We start from the raw sequence: 19,680 nt of genomic DNA on the forward strand, positions 1-19,680 counted from the left end.
GGATCAACTTCGCTGTTAGTAGATCAAAGCTACAAATATATATTTATTAATTAAATTCATATTTTTAATAGATTTACCCTTTTACATTTAGTTTCTCTTCCTCCTGCAATAGATTTTCTGCCTCGCAAGATTGCCTTTTATCTGCGAATCTTAACCCACGTGTTGTTCGTTTTAATCCGTTTTGTGTCCTGTTAGGTACAATATTCCAATTATGTATGAGATTACTCACGGCTGTAGTTCCACAAATTCACTAGTTATATCTATTATTTTAACTAGTATAATCAATTTAGGAATAACTTTATTTTAACTTGTGATTTTTAAACACGTACTTTCCACCATGAACCTTTCATGTTTTTTGCCTATTTGACAATTGACTAGTCCGAGAGTCAGTTGTAGCTCGTTTTTCGACATGTCTACTATTTGACGTTTTTGTGTTTCTGTTTTCCGACGAGGCTGCTCGTGTTCCCTGCGGTGTTGTTTCTAACACCGTTAATCTAGATGTTCCACTATTATATCCTGTACTAAATTTTCTCGTCTTTCAAAAAAAGCAAAGGAATCGTCTTCCGTAGCGTAGAGCCAGTTTGAGGCAGCAGAGTCCGAAACAAGAAAAAAAAGCTCTACAGGGTAACTTTGATATAACGTACATTTTACGTTCAAAATTGTACGTTGTATCGAATTGTACGTTATATCGAAGCATAATAAAGAACTCTGAAACGTAGCTTATATTACTTTATTGTGTTGCTGTTAGAGTAAGGTTGATGAATAAAATCAATAAGAAGACGAAGCCAACTTTTCTTATGATGTTTCCCTTCGTTCTGTTGATTGAAGTTTGATTCATTTAGAATCCAGAATCACAAAACAGTTGTATTTCGGGATTGGTTAGAGTTACAACACAAGCTTTAGTATCAAAATACAGATAATCTATTGTTCTTTCAGAAAAAAAATATTTAACAAAATATTTTTTTGGACTTTGATAATGTGTACGTTATATCGAGGGTACGTTATATCGAAGTTTCCCTGTATAACTCTGTCATTGTTGAAATTCGAACATATGCGTACAAGGATTTTTTCCATCAAATATGATCGTCTATCACCTCCTGAGATAATCTGGATAAATTTATTTTTTTCCTGTGAGAAATGTGTTTTCAAGATTTGAGGGGATAAATCAAAAATAAAATTCTTCTTTTATATTCAAAAAACGAAAAATACATGCAAAAAAACCAAAAAAAAAAATTTTTTTTTTACTCGATTATATACAGGATTCGATTAAATACAGTGAAAAGAAAACAAAAACTGTATTTAATCGAATATTTCGTTGGAATATTGTTAGTTGAAAAATGAGTGATATTTTTATGGGACCCACCTTCCCCTTTCAAAGAAGGGAGGGGTGTCATACCATCATAAGAACATTTATTGTACTGTAAACTCCTCACATTCTAATTTTGGTTCCATTTGCTCTATTATTTCTCGAGTGATGCAGAAATTTGTGTTTTGTTTGTCTGGAGAGGAGCCACCATAGGAAAAAATTGTGCCCTCTAAAACCTCCACATGCCAAAGATTATGCTGAAACTTGTGTTTCATTGTTATATCAACCCCCCTTAGAAAGGAGGAGGGATCTGAAACCATCATAAGAACCTTCTCCGGCCCCAAAAACCCCTACGTACAAATTTTCACGCCAATCGGTTAAGTAATATCCAAGCCCATAAGAATCAGACAGTGAGACAGACAGACAGAAATCCATTTTTATATACATAAGGGGTGGCAGCGAAAATTATGTCAAATTTCAAAAACCAGCCATGTACATTTTGTTTATTGGCCCAGAAAAATTACCTATGCAAAGTTTCAGCTCAATCGGACATAACTTAGGGGGGCCTCAAAACGCTCAATGATTTGATTTTTTTACCCTCGAAAATCTTCCAAGAGGGAACATGAAATTTGGAAAATCGAAAAAAGTTTTCGATGCCAAATGACTTGAAAATGCATAAAACGTCGAGATCGGGTGTTATCTCGAAAAAAAACTCGACCTTTTGGAACCTAGCCTAAGTGGCTAAAAAAATCTAATATTCGAGTGCTTTGAGGCACCCCTTATTCATGTCCGATTGAGCCGAAATTTTGCACAGGTCATTTCTTTGGGCCAATAAACAAAATATCCGACCATGTACATTTTGTTGATTGGTCCAAAGAAATGACCCGACGTTCCGTTCTCGACATTTTATGCATTTTTAAGTAATTTGGCATCGAAAAAAAAAATTAGGTTTTCCAAATTTCATGTTTCCCTTTGGAAGATTTCCGAGGATAAAAACATCTAAACTTTGAGTGCCTTGAGGCACCCCCTAATCACTACAACACAACGAGCGAACATTTATTCCTAATGCTGATATCGCGCTCATACGAGGGTAACTATTTATATTTCGGGAATTGGCAACACTGATGTCATGTGAGTCCATCTGACGGTTCCATCGTAAAGTTTGACATTTTTGACGATATACGTACTCAGAACATTTTGTCATACGGACGCTATTTGTTTATTTTATATTTAGCTGAAAGTTTGGTCTCGGCAAAAAAAATGGAACTGAATCGTGATCATTTTCGTGCGATGATTTTTTACGACTTTCGACGTGGATTATCACAACAAGAGTGCGTCAATCAACTTAATTTGACTTTTGGCGATGAAGCTCCATCAAAAACTACTGTGTATCGCTGGTATAGTGAATTCAATCGTGGTCGTAGTTCGCTGTCCGACGAGTTTCGTGAAGGTCGTCCAAAATCGACTGTAGTGCCAGAAAACATCGATGCTGTGCACGAAATGATTAAGCAAGATCGTCATGTAACCTATTGTGAGATTGAGGCATCCCTAAGCATTAGTTCCACCAGCATATATGCGATTTTACATGAACACTTATTTGTGCGAAAATTATGTTCACGTTGGATGCCACATAATTTGACAATCGCTCAAAAAAAGGCTCGTGTCGATTGGAATAAATGCTTTGAAAATTGGTTTAAGCGCATGCAAAAGTGTATCGATCATCGTGGCGAGTACTTTGAAAAACAATAAAAATATATTCGCAGCTTAACTATTTGTTTTTGTTCCTATTCCCGAAATATAAATAGTGACCCTCGTATACACGCACAGCTCGATTCAAGAATGGAAATAATGGAAGGTATGCAAAACTGCAGTGCAATTTTATTCAAATTCGCTACACGGCCTCGAAGAAGAGAAAACTTTTTGTATCAAAGTGTTTGTCGTTGCATACGGGTCATTTTCGTGCCGGTGTGGATATTTTAAGAGTATCCAGAATTTTGGAAAATGGAAACGCACTGCATTTATTTAGATACAACTTTTTTTTCTCTATTATAGTGACTTTCAACACATTTCGGCTGGTTCGTCACTTTTACTTCCATTTTTGGAAGAACGTCGGGAGTGAGAATTGAACTCGTGATCTCTACGCAGGGATGCCAGGTGATTTTTTCAAATGTCTTCACATGGAACGAAAAAACATCTTCACAATCATATCTTAGGAAACTTTAATAATTCATAATTTACTTTTGAACATGGTTTGATAGCTTATTCAATGGTATTGTTGCATAGCACATTTCATTAAACTTATCTTGAGGTTTTGAAGATTATTTCTATAAATGTAAACAAAGGATATATTGCGCAACTGCGAGCTAAATTTTATATGTTTAGAAATGATAATTGCCTTGATAAACCGTTGATTGAGTGAGCCTCATTTCGTCCACAAAAACGGAACTGTGATAACTCAATTTGTTCATTTCAGCTATGTAGTTTTGGTTGTAACTCAAACCATATCCATAAAACTAATGATTGAAACGGTACGTAAACGGAAAACCTTCGATTTGTGAAGTGATCGTTTGAATGATCTAGGTTAATCTATTGTATAGTATAGGCCCGAAACAACTAAAATGCAATGTCACAATCATTCGAATTCTCGAGCACAAATGAACTAATGTCTTCTAGAGGCTATATGTATCCAGACCGCTTGAAGTTCTCCAGAATTTGGAGTAAAAGTCGCTTTGTTGCTGAATTCATTAATTATGTTTGTGAATTTTCAGCTTGGAAAAGTTTAAAAAAAAACAAATGAATGACCCAGAGACAAAAGTCTCCGTTGATTGCTAAGAACATAAGTAATCAAGTGACACTGTTAAGAAAAAGCAAGCGAATGACACTGAGTCAAAAGCCCTACTTCTTTTGACGATATTTTCGACCAACAGTTTGAATTTCATGGAAATAATATACCTCAAAAACCCACGAACGCTATCATACTGAAATGTACTCACATATTTCATGATGTCTTCAAAGTAAGTTTCTTCACAGTAAGCCAAATGTCTTCAAACCTAGCATCCCTGTCTCTGCGTGAGAGGTATGGATGTTACCACTACGCCAGATCGCCTCCACATTAGATACAACATATCATTCATTGAAGTATGCTTTCAAATCCCAGAAGTAACGCCTTACTGTGACATGTGCTGGGGTTCATTCCCACCTCAAAAGGATTATACAAACAAAAGTGTTTATAGTTTGTGGTCGATATACAAGTGGAATGGTGAAAATAGGGTGCACAAAAAACTCGATAAACGAAAAACGCTGACAGCTTTTGACTTTTCTCCTCTTTTTGTTGTAGAAGATTCGAAAGACGCTGACATAAACCGAGATGGAAAATGTAAGATGGGAAGGTTTTTAAATCTGTGACGTCTCAGATTTTGTTTATGTGTTTTACTTTTCTTGTACACTACATAGGAAAAGTATTGATATTAACCCTTCCGCTACGAGCGTCGCCTATATACGACATCAGGGTGATACTGCACCTCGATCACACCAGCGCGATATGCATACTTTTCGGCGCAGTGCTCCGTTCAGTGGTAGCACTTCGACGGAGCATACTGCCGTAGTAGAAGGGTTGAAAGTAAAAATAATCAAATGAAATAAACGAACTAGTTTTTTTTTTTAAACAATGCTAGCGTTCAAAATCATAGGGGCCCAACTGACATTTAAGTATTATTGAGGTGTTATAAACATAATTTCAATTCAATTTTACTTCTCGTTACGTCGACCAAAAACGTAAATGAACAAAGTCACAGAATCGTTTGTTCCTTTGACGGAGAAACATTTGACAGTGCATGGAAAAAAGGTTGCAAGTTTTGACGTAGGACTACGTCTTTGATTTCTATATAGGAGGGTCACTACGAAAAATGTAACGTTTATTGAGAGTTTTCAAATGTATATTACACAGAATCGTTCTTTCTTCCAACTTCGTTCCCATGAATGTTGTATGTAACACAAAATTGCGTGCAATAATTCGTTCTATCTAACAAAAGGCAAGATGTTAAAGTAATCATATGCAAGATGGCATGCATCACTCAAACTTCATGTAAGATTTAATCAAAGCAGCGAGGAAAGTGTTACCCATACAGTGATCGTTCATTAATTAGGAGGAGGCAGCGATTATGCGAAGACTTTTTGAGATCGGCATTACATCGCAACACAAAAATGAAACGAAATGAAATATTAATATTCTTCATGACTCATATTCATAATTCTCAATGACTCAATTCCTTCTATGATAGATTGAGCAGTAGAACCAATACGACTTGATTGTGATAGTCTGCAAACGAACATTATTTCGCCGAAAAAGCTACTGCTCCCGATGCCTAATAATAAGAATAAAACAATGGAAAGAAATCACAATAACATAGCTATACATTAAAAATAAAGCAACTTCATGATTTCATGTGTATTTTACCTCAAAATATCACGAAATCGTGAATATTTCCAACTTGTTTTTTCGTTTTTTCTCCATAAATTTCATATTCAATGTAATCAATGACGATATATTTTTTTGTTTACCGATTCACATATACTTCATCTACCATTCCACCATTCATTAATCATTTTCAGTTAGACAGTTGAACTTCCTGCCAGAAGCTTATTGTCTTTCTTTGTTCGTTATAAACCGTTTGAAGGTTATGAGTACATACAACAAACGGCTCTTTTTAGCGCTACTATTTAGAGTTCCAAAAGAGTTAAACTAACAGATTTCTGAACAATGAAAAACACTACATTTTAAATAACCAAGTGTTCTGAACAATCACAGTCCTACGTCAAACTTTCGTCCGTGCCCCTAGGCTCAGACCCTTCTCCTTTTTTTGTATTGAAGAATTCATTCTTAAATTGGTTGGTTTTTCTCGTCGACAATAATTTCGTAGTTCTACATTAACAATGTGGTCGTGTCTTGGTCACAACCTTTCTAATTTTATTTTTCGAACATTCAAATTAACAAATACTTCTATCTGCTACAACGCATTCCAGTTGGATAGAATCAAACACTTCGTTGAGTTGACAAGCTCCAACTGCAGCAAACCCATCGATGCATGTAATGAAGAGATAGCACAGCAGAGGGTGTGCGTATCTTCCATCCGCCATATCGGAACAAAATTGATAATCTTCATCAGCGAATGAACAGGATTCGAAATTACCAGGAACGCAAAGCTGCTGCTCTTCACTCAAAATCTCCTCCCCTGGGCAAGAGTGAGCGGACGTTAGACCTCCAGAACAGGCAAGAAACAAATTACATCTGGCGGAATCAGGGAATGCAACGATTCCATCCGGTCGTCCCATGCAACGATTACTGTAGCTTTCGCAGGTCGCATCGTTCCCAGGAACGCATCCAGCAGATAGGAAGGCGAATATGTGACCTGGGCTGCAAACCATCGTTGTGGAGGTTTGTGCATAACAATGATGATAAATTTTGCAATTGTCTGGATCGGGAATCAGAGTGCAATCTGGACGTCCTGCACATATGTCTGGTTCTGGAACTAGTTTGCAAGTTTCCGAATCACCAAAGGCGCAGATTTGTTTCTCTTGGTTGAATATCTCTCCTGGTGGACACTCATTCAACACCGAGTGTTCCTTTTCACATCGAATGAAGACATCACAGAAATTGGGATGTGGAAGCTTGATACCTTCGTTCTCCACTTCGCATGAGGGCAACAGCTCGCAAGTGAGGACGTTCCCAGGGAAACAGACAGATTCAACCGCATCCCATATTTCTCCGCGTACACAGTGTTCAGCAAACGATTCGTCCTCCTCACATGTGATAAATAATTCACAGCTTTCAGGGTGCGCAACGCTTCCAATTTGAATCCCTTGACAAAGATCGACATACAGCTCACAGGAGTTCGTATTGCCGACGACACAATCACCCGTGCCTGGTTGGATAACCGAACCTCGTCCACATGATTCCACTAAGGCTTCCTCATCATCGCAGAGGACGAATTGGCTACAGTCATCCGGGTGAGGATACCGACGTCCATTGGGTCTGCCTTGACACATGTTCTCCAACGGGAACCGTTGGCAGTTTTCCGTATCACCTGGAACACACAGCTTCATCTCCGAATTGAAAATTTCCCCAACAGAACAGGACCTCGTTATCATTGCGCCCGACTCACAACGAACGTACTGAGCACAGTTCGTTGGATCCACATAAATCCCATCGATTTTACCAAAACAATAACACTCGCTGACATCACCGGGAACGCAATTCATTGAGCTCGGATCCACGATCTCTCCTTCGGGACAAAACTGCAGGTGTGGCTCACCAGCGATGCAAACGATTCTCACATCACATCGGGCCGGGTGAGGATGGATCTCTTCGTGGTCTGCTGAGCAAAAAACTTCGAAGTACTCGCAGGTTTCGACATCGCCTGGTAGGCAATCCAACTGTTGGGGCCGTAAGACTGTTGCCGCTGGGCAGCTCCGAACTTCAGCCTCTCCGTCGATGCAGACAACATAGTCGAGACAATGCGCGGTGGTAGGGTGCGGATATCTACTGCCGCTGAACCTATTCTTACACATCCGTTCCAAAGGATCGTATTCGCAGTCTGTTGGATTTCCTGGGGTACACATTCTCATTAGTAGATGGAAAATATGCTCGGGAGGACAGGGATGAACGGAAATTTGTTCGCTATCACACCGAACAAATACATTGCACAGCTCCGAATGACCCCACATTCCATCCATTTTGTCTAGACAATTTAGTAATTCACACTTGTACACATTTCCGGGCAAGCATCTCTTTTGAAGGACATCAAAAATTTCTCCGGGAGGGCAGAAAACCACAGCGGATTGGTCATTTTGGCAATGGATGGCGAAATCACATCGATCTGGAAGCGCGATCGTCTCTTCATGTTTGCCAATGCACAACTCATCAAACTGTTGGCAAGTCTCTGGATTTCCTGGAACACATGCGAGGCTTCCCGGTTGAACCACACTATTCTGCGGACACGGCATCTCCGCGGCGTGTTGGATTGCACACCTCACCAGTTTCGAACAGTCCTCCGGATGGGGGAAAATTGATCCGAACGGCATATCAAGACACATTTCTTCAAGCGGTGTAATGGTGCAGCTTACTGCATCGCCGGGAACACAGAACTTCATATCCACACGGAATATTTGACCTGGCGCACAATGGCCGATGGTGTACCTATCTTCTGAGCATTTCATGAATACATCACAGTGATCGGGATGTTCGATTATGTAACCGCCCGGTAAACCATCACAAACATCCGGCAACAAACGACAGTTGCTTTCAACGCCCAGCACACAGATTGCATCCCGTGGCACGAATATTTTTCCCTTCTGGCATCTTTCAACAGTAGATGTATTGTTTTCGCAGAAAACGTACGCAGCACAATCCGTAGGATGTGCAAGAAGTCCATCTGCTCGCCCCTCACAAACACTCTCAACTGGTTGTGGATCACACGTATTCGAATCGCCTGGAACGCAAAATTTGATATCCAAACTAAAAATCTCATCCGCTGGACAAAACTCCAACCTAGCTGCGTTCCCATCACACTCGATAAACGCACCGCAGTGTTCTGGATGTCCAAAAACCTCTTCAGCTTCTTCATCGCAAAGATGTTCAAGTGATTCGCATCGCACCGAATTTCCCACCACACATCCGGATCTACCAGCTAGGTAGATGAGACCCGGTGGGCACTCTACCACATTAGCACGCCCTCCGACACAATTGATAAACCTGCCACATTCCCTTGGGTACGCGATTGGCCCGTCAGCTACTCGTTCACATTCCCACGTCGGCTGCCACAGCTCGCAGGTCTCTTGAGAGCCCAGCACGCATGCCGCATCCTCCTGGGACCAAATCTCATCCCGATGGCAATCGTACTCCAGCGGTGTTCCCTCGTTGCAAAATATGAACGCTCCACAGTCACTCGGGTTCGGGAGAAGTGCATATGACAATATTCTGCTGCATCGGAATGCTAAATCCGGATCCTGTGCTGCTGCCGACCCGAGGGCGATCAAAATTAGCCACCACATATTGTTATTGCGCATGTTATCACATCGACGCACTCAACGTGATTGAGTGGATTCCGTGCGAAAGTACGGAACCGAATTCGCGTGAAGTATAAAAAAAAGGTTTGAGATTACCGCATTTAGATAAGACTTTTCACTCGGTTAGATAGATTATCGACTGTGGTTTGAAAACAACAAACAGAATTGTGATTTTACCGTTACCGTTGCATCTGGGACACGACCGCATAGTTGATGCTGGACTATTTGTTTCAGTGTCATTTAAAATATATTTCAATGATTACAATACTAAACTCGTCCTCAAAGGTCGTGGCAGTTTGGTTTGATTATAAGGCATTGTTTGTCCAGCTTGAACTTGAGCTTGGGTAGACAGTACATTTCGTAGTTGCTCTTCTTGGTTGACCTGAACCAGCAAAATTACACAAAGAATACACCGAATGACGCTTGGGAGTAGCAAAGTATTCTCATTGTACAAGTTTCGGTGAATCGAACTTTAAATATTCAATAACGACACCGGCCACGTCCTTACAGTCACCAGAGGAAGGGAAGGAATATTAGTCTGATATATATTGTCCGAAGGCCAGAAGGGTCGTCTTTATAGCGTGTGTGGAGGTTCACACCCGATGTAGTATACAATTTCTATCACTTTGGGGCACTTGTGATATTATTCGGAATGAAAGAACTCAGGCACATTCCACTAATATAAATATCACTATATTCTTAGTTCCGTCCTCGCGTGCATTCGACACTTGTTAACTTGATTGGTTGGAAATGTAAAAGACCTGTTGCTTGCATTCGACATGTACTTTTTATAATGCTTAAACTAAAACTCTACACAAGGTAGCTTCTATTCTAGAGGAGGAGGAGCCAGCAAGGAAATATGTGAGCGCGTTCGATTGGTTCGAACGGGTCAATACGGAGAACAAAAGGGTAGTGGTTGTTTCTGTGTGTTGTCATTTCACACTTGGTTGAAGTGGGTTAGTTCTGCATAATGTTACGCTGCAAGTGTGAGTGGTTGTTATTTAATATTATCGTATGCAGCTGTGAGCTTGTGACATAAAAATGCATTTGGCCTACAAACATGTATGACGATAATTTATGGCGTGGGAATGAATTTGTGGGAATAGGATCGTTGGGATTTTATGACAAGTGGGAAAGGATAATGGTAATAGGTTATCCCGCTACACCATCCCTCTTTGGGAGAATGATGTAACCGGGTGGAATCATTTATTATTATTATATTCATTATTATTGGGTGTTATAGCTTCTCCTCTTACATATGGTTATCTAACTATATTTACAGGTTGTGATAAATTCGTAAATTTAATTATATAGTGTATTTAATTTATAATAGTTTTAATTTGTTCTGTGATGCTTATTGTATAATATTTGTATTTAATGATTGTCGATAATTATGATGATAATAACAGTGATGATTTTAATAATAATTATAATTGGGAAATAATTGAGTAAAAATGAACTTAATCTCTGATACGTACCAAATTTCTAATACCCCCTTCCCCCTAACGGAGGAGGGAATTATAAGTAATTAATCTATTTTTATGTACAGTATGAGTGTTTTGGGTTTTCTCATCTAATAATGTCGCGTTTGGGTGATTTATTGATATGACCTTGTATGGTCCTTGATATACCTTGTCTAGTTTTCTTCTGTTTTCGTTAGTCATCATAACTAAATCATTCTCATGTATTTGTATTGGGTTTGTATCTTTCTGCTGATCTTCACGACGCTTTTGTTTGATTCTGTCAATTATTTCTTTTGCTGATTTTGTTGCCGTTTTGAGTTTGAATTGTAATTCTTTATGATATTGCTCGATATTGTATACGGGTTCAATGTGTGATTTTAGGTTGTATGGCAGTGTTGCGTTTCTGCCGAAAACTAATTCAAAAGGTGTGTATGAAAAATCTGTATGCGGAGTGGTGTTGTAACAGAATGCGTAGTAAGGCAACCAATCATCCCAGTCGCTCTGCGATGGGTTGATGAATTGTCTCACGTATTCATTAAGACAACGATGGTTTCTTTCTAAACTTCCGATTGATTGCGGGTGATAGGGGGTAGAAAATTTTTGTTGAATTTGGAGTAATTTTGAAATATTGTCAAATAATTCATTCTTGTATTCGGTTCCTTGATCAGTTTGAACAATTGACGGAGTACCGTATACGAGAATGCAATTTTCTATAAATGCTCTCGCTATTGTGGATGCTTGTTTGTCTGGGGTTGGTTTTATTATTACGTATTTGGAGAGGTTACATTGGATAGTTAATGCATATCTATTTCCTGAATTAGATTTGTTAAAAGGTCCGATAGTGTCAATAGATACACAATCAAAAGGTTTTTCTGGGGTGGGTATTTTTATAAAGTTTTCCTTGGTCGGGGTTTTGTGTTTATTTTGTTTGCATTGTATACAATTTCTAACATATTCATAAATTTCTGATTTCATTTTGCTCCAGGAATAGAGTCTACTGAGCTTTTTATATAATCGATTGGCACCTATATGTCCTCCAATTGGTGCATCATGATAATTTTTCAGGATTTTTAATTTTTCTTCTTGGCTTTCTATCACACGCTTGGGTGTGTAGAGCACTATTTGCAAGTTTTTTAGCGAGTCGTTACAAGTCTTCTTGAAGAATTGAACGCTGCATAATTGGAATATCACGCTTGATAACGCTAGAGCTATCGCGCTTATTCTTAATTTTTTGGCCATATTTTCAACTTTCTGTAATAGATTCCCTAAGGTCTCTTTCGAGTTGCTTGCAATTTTTGTATTTGTCGACATTAATTCTTTGAATCCTGTTTTATTTTTAATTGCGCATTTCATATTATTAAATTCATTCTCGCTAGCGTTTTCATTATCTTCGAGTGCGCGTCCGCATTGAAGTTTGGGTAGTTTTTCCCATTCGGTTGGTTCAACTGCCTCGTATACTTTGAGTTGATCAGGCTCATTGACATCGAGTACAGTGTTATTATTCAAATGTTCGTATTCCGTCTGATTCATATTTTGTTCTTTTCTTGTCATTGCTCTCGTTTGAACGGCTAGGACGTTTATTGTTTTCAAAGTTTCAGAATCAATTGCTATTCGTGATAATGCGTCGGCAGTTACGTTTAGTTTTCCTTGTACATATTGTACGTCAAAATTAAATTCCTCTAAATCTAGTCTCATTCGTGTTAATTTGGAAGATGGATTCTTCATTGAAAAAAGGTAAACAAGCGGTCTGTGGTCTGTTTTTACCGTGAATTTTCTTCCGTATAAGTATGGTCTAAAGAATGTTATTGCCCAATGAATGGCAGTAAGTTCCTGTTCAATTGTTGATTTATTTGCTTCACCTTTGGTGAAGGCTTTACTTGCGTAAGCGATCGGTAATTCGATTCCATCGCAATCTTGGGCCAATACTGCGCCACAGGCAGTCTTTGATGCATCGGTTATTAGTGTGAATTCTTTTTTAAAATCGGGAAATTGTAAAATTGTGGGAGAAATCAGTGCTGATTTTAAAGAATTGAATGCTTGCTGACATTCAGAGCTCCAATCGAAGACTGCATTTTTTCGAAGGAGTTTGTTTAAGGGATGCGCAATTTGGGCAAAATTTTTAATAAATCTTCTATAATAGTTGCAAAAAGCAACGAATCGACGGACTTCATCCGATGTGTTTGGTGTAGGGTAATTTAATATGACTGAAAATTTTGATTTATCTGGTTGGATGCCAGATGCGGATATATTATGACCTAGGTATGTGACATCTGGTCTAAAGAATGAGCATTTTGCGGGGTTAAGTTTCAAATTATATTTTTGGAGTTGTTTAAAAACTTTTTCCAAATTACTTAAATGATGATTTATGGAACATCCGACTACTATAATGTCGTCAATGTAAAGGAAAGCACACTCTGGTGGTAAGCCGCTGAGTGCAATTGTCATCATTCTTTGGAAGCTGTTTGGGGAAATATTTAATCCGAAAGGTAGTCTATTGAATTCGAAATGACCGTTTGAAGTAGAGAATGCTGTTAGTTTTTTGGAATTTTCGTCAAGTTCTATTTGGTGGAAACCTGACATTAGGTCTAGAGTAGTAAAGTATTTGGCTCTTCCTAAATGATCGAGTATTTCATCTATTCTTGGAAGGGGAAATTTATCTGGTGTAATTTTTTTGTTGAGCTGGCGAAAGTCTACCACTAATCGCCACTTTTTATCTTGTGTATTAGATTTTTTTGGCACTAAAAGTATAGGGGAATTATATGGAGAGGTTGATGGTTGGATGATTCTATTTTCTAACATATTTGATATTTGTTTATTTATTTCTGTTATTTGGGCCTCTGGAGTTCGATAATTTTTTATGTAGACGGGGTTTTTGTCGTTGAGTTGAATGTTTTGTTTATAAAAGTTGTTGGTAGTTAAGAAGTCATCTTTTAAAGCGAATATTTCGTTATAGTTTCTGCAGAGATTTATCAGTTTGTGTTGGGCTTCACGGGGAGTGTTAGTTAGATTTAATTCTTCAGTTAATTTTGGTATACGATTAGGGTTGTTAGTTGTGTTGTGGTTGATTGTAAAATGTGTTAACGGTTGGGTTAGTGGCTTGAAATTTTTGGGTAGAAGTATTTCAGACGTATTGGTATTAATGATTTTAACGAATTGTGTTTTAGAGTTAACTATGGAATTTGCGCAAAATACTCCAGGTTTGATTTCTTGAGAAATTATGACAGTGTCTTCTTTTATATGTGGAATTTTTATTTCTTTGATAATCTGGCATCTGGGGGGGATGACTAGATGATCGTCCCATGTGTCATGGATCGGTACTTCTAGATTAGTCTCATTGAAGAAAAAGGATAGTAACCATGTCTTCAAACACAGATTACATTCATATTTTGTTAAAAAGTCTTTTCCTAGAATGCCGTCAGCTGTAATTGGGAATTGTTTATTCACCAAATGGAATTGGTGTGGAATTTTATTATTTTCTATAAGTAGACTAGTGTTGGTACTACCTATTGTTTCAAGTTTGCCTTCGGTCACGCCGTTTATTATGCATGTATTATTTTTGTTAATTTTCTGGGTACGTTTGATCAAATTTTCCTTTAGGATTGATATATCTGCCCCTGTATCAAGAATAAGAACGCATGGTTGTTCGCACATGCTTAATTTAACTATAATAAACATTGAACAAGTAATATTTAGGTTGAAAATATTTGATGTTGATTTCGGTTTTCCTCCTGTTCTTCGTCCGACAACGCGCGGAGGTTCGCAGCCGGGTTTTCGGAGTTTTCCGCAATTCTAATGAAATGTTGCGGTCTGTTGTAATAGTTTTGGCTGCCATTGCCTCTAAAGTTTCTGTTTTGGTTAGGGAAATTCTGTTGATGATATTGGCGATTTTGGTTAAAATTTTGGTTTTGTTGAGGTTGATTATTGAATCTACCACCTCTTCCTCTATAGTTATTAAAATTTCTACTACGATTGTTCTGGTTGAAACGGTTAGGATGCGGGTAGGGCGGTTGTCGCTGCCCGCGATTGTAAATAAGCACATTTGCTGATTTGGTTGTCAGCGATTTATATTTATTGACCTTCTCCACTGCGTCAGCTATGCTGGTGAAGGTTCCCGCACGTAATATAGTTTTTAATTCGGGGTTATCAATGCCTTCAATGAGGGCATCGATTCCTGCTTGGCAAGCGAGTTTTGCTGCTCGTTGCGGTGGTGTCTCTTCCTTGATGTGTAAATCGATGAGTTGTTCGGTCAGCTCTTCAACTTCCTTACATAATTCGTCTGCTGACTGTTTTTTTATAGACTTCAACTTCGCTAATATGCTGTCGGCGCTAGTCTTTGATATACATGTAGTTTTTAAATTTGTTAGCAGTGAAGGTATATCCACGCTATTATTAATTGCTCTTCGGGCCTTTTTGTCGAGTCTGGTCAGTAGAAATTGATATACCAACGCTTTGTTTGCGCTGGGGGAGATTTCATTTAATAGTGTGGCTGCACTGATGAACATATCGAGTCCATCAGGTGAGCCGTCGTAGATTGGCACCATTGCGGCTGCCTCTTTGTAATCGAATTTGGACATTTTCGGTTTTTGTATTCCAACAACGAACAATATCGCAAGAGCTACTTCTTTGAAAGTTTTTTGTTTAATGATAATGTTTATTTTATTTCTAATATCTTGATATATTAGATTAGCATTTTCGGCAAGCAATAACAATTCTTCAGCCTCTTTATTGTGTACGAGAGGGTCTACTATTGTTTTAATATCTTCAGCTAATTTTTCAGCTTCTGCGAGCTTGGTTCTCAATGTAGCTTTTCTTAACTTTTTAGTTTGCTCGGATCGCAGTGATTTTGCAATTACTTGTAATTTCTGTATTTTGTTTTCTATTAAACTTGCCATTAAATTAAAGGCGAAATTTTTTTTTTTTTATTTCTGTTTTTGTTGATGTCTACAACAAGTAGTCTTACAGCTTAGCACATATTTTACATGAACATTTTGTGTTTTTTTTTTTTTTTTTTTTTTCATTAACAATTTTTACTTCAAAAATTTTTTTTTCATATTTTACATCTTATAATTGACTTACCATCTCTGTCGGCGGTATCCTACTACAGTATCAGTAAGGCTGAGCTTTGTGAAAGGTGTCACATAGATGGTTGCTCCATGGATGTCTTCAATTTTGATATTGAAACCTTTTTTCGGCTGCTTCGGGTGTTGCTTCCTATATTGCCGCCATCCGATTTTTTCCACTAATGCGATGTGTTCCGCTTGGGCCTCCGCCTGGGCCAAGATGTCCTTGATGTTCTCGTTCCACATGTTTAGTTTTTCCAATGGTCACTAGTTCGTGTAATGAGTTTCTATTGGTTCGTTCACATGGGTGGTTAGCACAGTTCCGTTTATTAATTCACTTTGGTCTAGTTGGCACGTCTTCGTTGATTAGTTCACTTTGTTCAAATTTTGAAAAAAAAATAGTTCACTTCTGCCCTTTATACCTGGTTGAGCTGTGCCGCTCTCACTGCTCGGGAGGCTACTCTCTCCGAGTGATTCTTATAAAACGTGTGCATTAACCGCACAACACCGTAACCTAACGCAGCACCAGCAAGGATGCATAAAGCAATCGTTTGCGGTGAACTCGACACTGGGGCGCTCGACACTATCTCGTCTGCCGAGAAAAAGCCCATTTTTGAACGTTCACTGTTTCGTCAAAACAAAAAAAATTGTTTGGTTTCACTCATAGCCGAAGATTGCAGGTTCGTGTCCTGTCACGGTCGCCATGTGGAGGTTCACACCCGATGTAGTATACAATTTCTATCACTTTGGGGCACTTGTGATATTATTCGGAATGAAAGAACTCAGGCACATTCCACTAATATAAATATCACTATATTCTTAGTTCCGTCCTCGCGTGCATTCGACACTTGTTAACTTGATTGGTTGGAAATGTAAAAGACCTGTTGCTTGCATTCGACATGTACTTTTTATAATGCTTAAACTAAAACTCTACACAAGGTAGCTTCTATTCTAGAGGAGGAGGAGCCAGCAAGGAAATATGTGAGCGCGTTCGATTGGTTCGAACGGGTCAATACGGAGAACAAAAGGGTAGTGGTTGTTTCTGTGTGTTGTCATTTCACACTTGGTTGAAGTGGGTTAGTTCTGCATAATGTTACGCTGCAAGTGTGAGTGGTTGTTATTTAATATTATCGTATGCAGCTGTGAGCTTGTGACATAAAAATGCATTTGGCCTACAAACATGTATGACGATAATTTATGGCGTGGGAATGAATTTGTGGGAATAGGATCGTTGGGATTTTATGACAAGTGGGAAAGGATAATGGTAATAGGTTATCCCGCTACACGTGGTTCCCTAGCGATTATCAAGGAAGGGATAGTTGTTAGTGGAGGAGATAAGAATCAGGATTCACTGTGGAGAGTGATGTGATTAGGAGTTTATCCATTTTTTCTTTCCACAATAACCATGGGTAATAACTATTACAACCATCCTCCTTAGAGGCTTTGGACCCTCTGCTCTGGGTTTCAATAGATTCAGGTTCTTTTTTGTTCATTCGCAGGCGGAGTTGATTACTAGGCATTGTTTGTCCAGTCCATTAACGGTACAATCGAGTGATATGGCAGAAGCACGTCGATTATCGTATGCAGATCAAATCGGTTGATCCACTCTCGATTCAGAATCACACTTCATTGGTGATTAGTTCTAATATATAATTATTCGAATAGATTGTTTAACTTTGAAGCTATTTTCAGTAATATGCATAGTGTTACTAACAATGCTTACTACGCACTGACGAACCAGTCCGGAACGCCTGCTATGATTTCAGGTACTTATAGGAAATCTTATAGGAAGTCACTCTTTCACATTTTCGCACTTCTCCGATTCCTCTTCGTATAAACCTTCCTTGGAAGGAGACGAACCCATTCTCTACTGAATTTCATTGGCTTGTGGTGCGACCTGCTTTCCGGCTCGAGATATACTGAATGCTCCTCGCTGCTAGACCGTAAATTTTATGCATTTCTGACTGACTAATAAATCACTGAGGGGTAGGACTTGCAATGCATTTTTCGTGTCTTTTCGGGGATTAGCGATCTGCACCAATATGTGCAAAATTCTCTCGATTGAGTACAAGCGCTACCGCAGCAGATTGGTTGTGTCAATCGACCAACCAGAATGCGGGATTTTCTTTTAGATAATGCTTGACATTTTTCAACTGTTTCATGAAATTTATAATTTTCTTCATTGTAATAAATTGGTATGAATCGATTTATACAAAGATTTTAATATGTTCCCGTCATATGTCAGAAGTATAGTGATGGCTTTCCCTGCAGGTTTGGGAGAACCATTTAATGTCAACATATACAAGCTTTGACCATAATCAAAAGCCATAGTTCTCGGGTCGATTGGTAGACCTTCACGCTTCGAATGGTTGACAATATTAATTTTTAGCACCCTCGAATGATTTAATATAAAATGAAATGTGAACAAGCAGTGAGCTCTATCTAACCGACGAAAATATTGTATATACAGGGTGCTTGCACGAATATGAAATGATATTGGGTTATTCTAAAAGTTCGTGCTGATTTTGAAGGAAAAATCAAAAGCATCAAAAGCACGTCATCGCGATTAACGGTTGCGTAACTTCACTAGATGCTCACAATTGGTAGTTCTTGAAATATGTAGTGAATTTGCTAGTCTGTCTAGATATCTTCTCCATAAACAGCACGTATCTTACCTGTCATTTCTTGTTTTCCAGGAATGGGAAAGTGTCGATAATGTGCATTAGGAATCTATAATTGAACACAACAACCAAAACTGAATTCTCGGTTTTGAGAAACATGTGACATAAAGGGTGTGTCACATCAAATTACATCACGGAAAAAACGCTGTAGAAATTCGCTCAGTAGACCGATCCTTTTGAAAATTTTAGACAGTAAAATAAAAACTATTAAACAACTTTTGGCATTTTCTTTTTATTCATACTTCGAGCCCAAGCCCGTATGCTCGCACCTTCCTCTTTACCCCGTCCATAAGGTTCTGTACAACGTCAGGTTATAGTTTTTTTTTTGAACAGAAATCCATTTTCTCTTGAAGTCCGCCTCCGATTTGACAACTTTTGGGTTCTTCCGGAGGGCCTGCTTCATAATCGCCCAATATTTCTCTATTGGGCGAAGCTCCGGCGCGTTGGCCGGGTTCATTTCCTTTGGCACGAAGGTGACCCCGTTGGCTTCGTACCACTCCAACACGTCCTTTGAATAGTGGCACGAAGCGAGATCCGGCCAGAAGATGGTCGGGCCCTCGTGCTGCTTCAATAGTGGTAGTAAGCGCTTCTGTAGGCACTCCTCAAGGTAAACCTGCCCATTTACCGTGCCGGTCATCACGAAGGGGGCGCTCCGCTTTCCGCAAGAGCAGATCGCTTGCCACATCATGTACTTTTTGGCAAACTTGGATAGTTTCTGCTTGCGAATCTCCTCCGGAACGCTGAATTTGTCCTCTGCGAAGAAGAACAACAGGCCCGGCAGCTGACGAAAGTCCGCTTTGACGTAGGTTTCGTCGTCCATTACCAGGCAATGCGGCTTCGTCAGCATTTTGGTGTACAGCTTCCGGGCTCGCGTCTTCCCCACCATGTTTTGCCTTTCGTCGCGGTTAGGAGCCTTCTGAACCTTGTATGTACGCAGGCCCTCCCGCTGCTTGGTCCGCTGGACGAATGAACTTGACAAATTCAGCTTTTTGGCGACATCCCGGACCGAACTTCTCGGATCACGTCTAAACTGCTTAACTACGCGCTTGTGATCTTTTTCACTGACGGAGCATCCATTTTTGCCGTTCTTCACCTTACGGTCGATG

At 39.0% G+C, this 19,680-nt stretch overlaps 2 protein-coding genes across 2 annotated transcripts in view; one reads left to right on the forward strand and one right to left on the reverse strand.

Moving 5' to 3' along the window:
- Window positions 1-19,680, forward strand: part of LOC129765110 (MOXD1 homolog 2-like) — a 285,645-nt gene that overhangs the window by 9,394 nt on the left and 256,571 nt on the right. The window lies entirely within an intron of this gene.
- LOC129765714 (uncharacterized) lies at window positions 6,293-9,370 on the reverse strand. Its single transcript, XM_055766133.1, has one exon. It carries the CDS (start codon window positions 9,368-9,370, stop codon window positions 6,293-6,295), a length of 3,078 nt encoding a protein of 1,025 aa, XP_055622108.1.

Source organism: Toxorhynchites rutilus, chromosome 2, assembly GCF_029784135.1.
Source record: "Toxorhynchites rutilus septentrionalis strain SRP chromosome 2, ASM2978413v1, whole genome shotgun sequence".
Taxonomy (NCBI): Eukaryota; Metazoa; Arthropoda; class Insecta; order Diptera; family Culicidae; genus Toxorhynchites; species Toxorhynchites rutilus.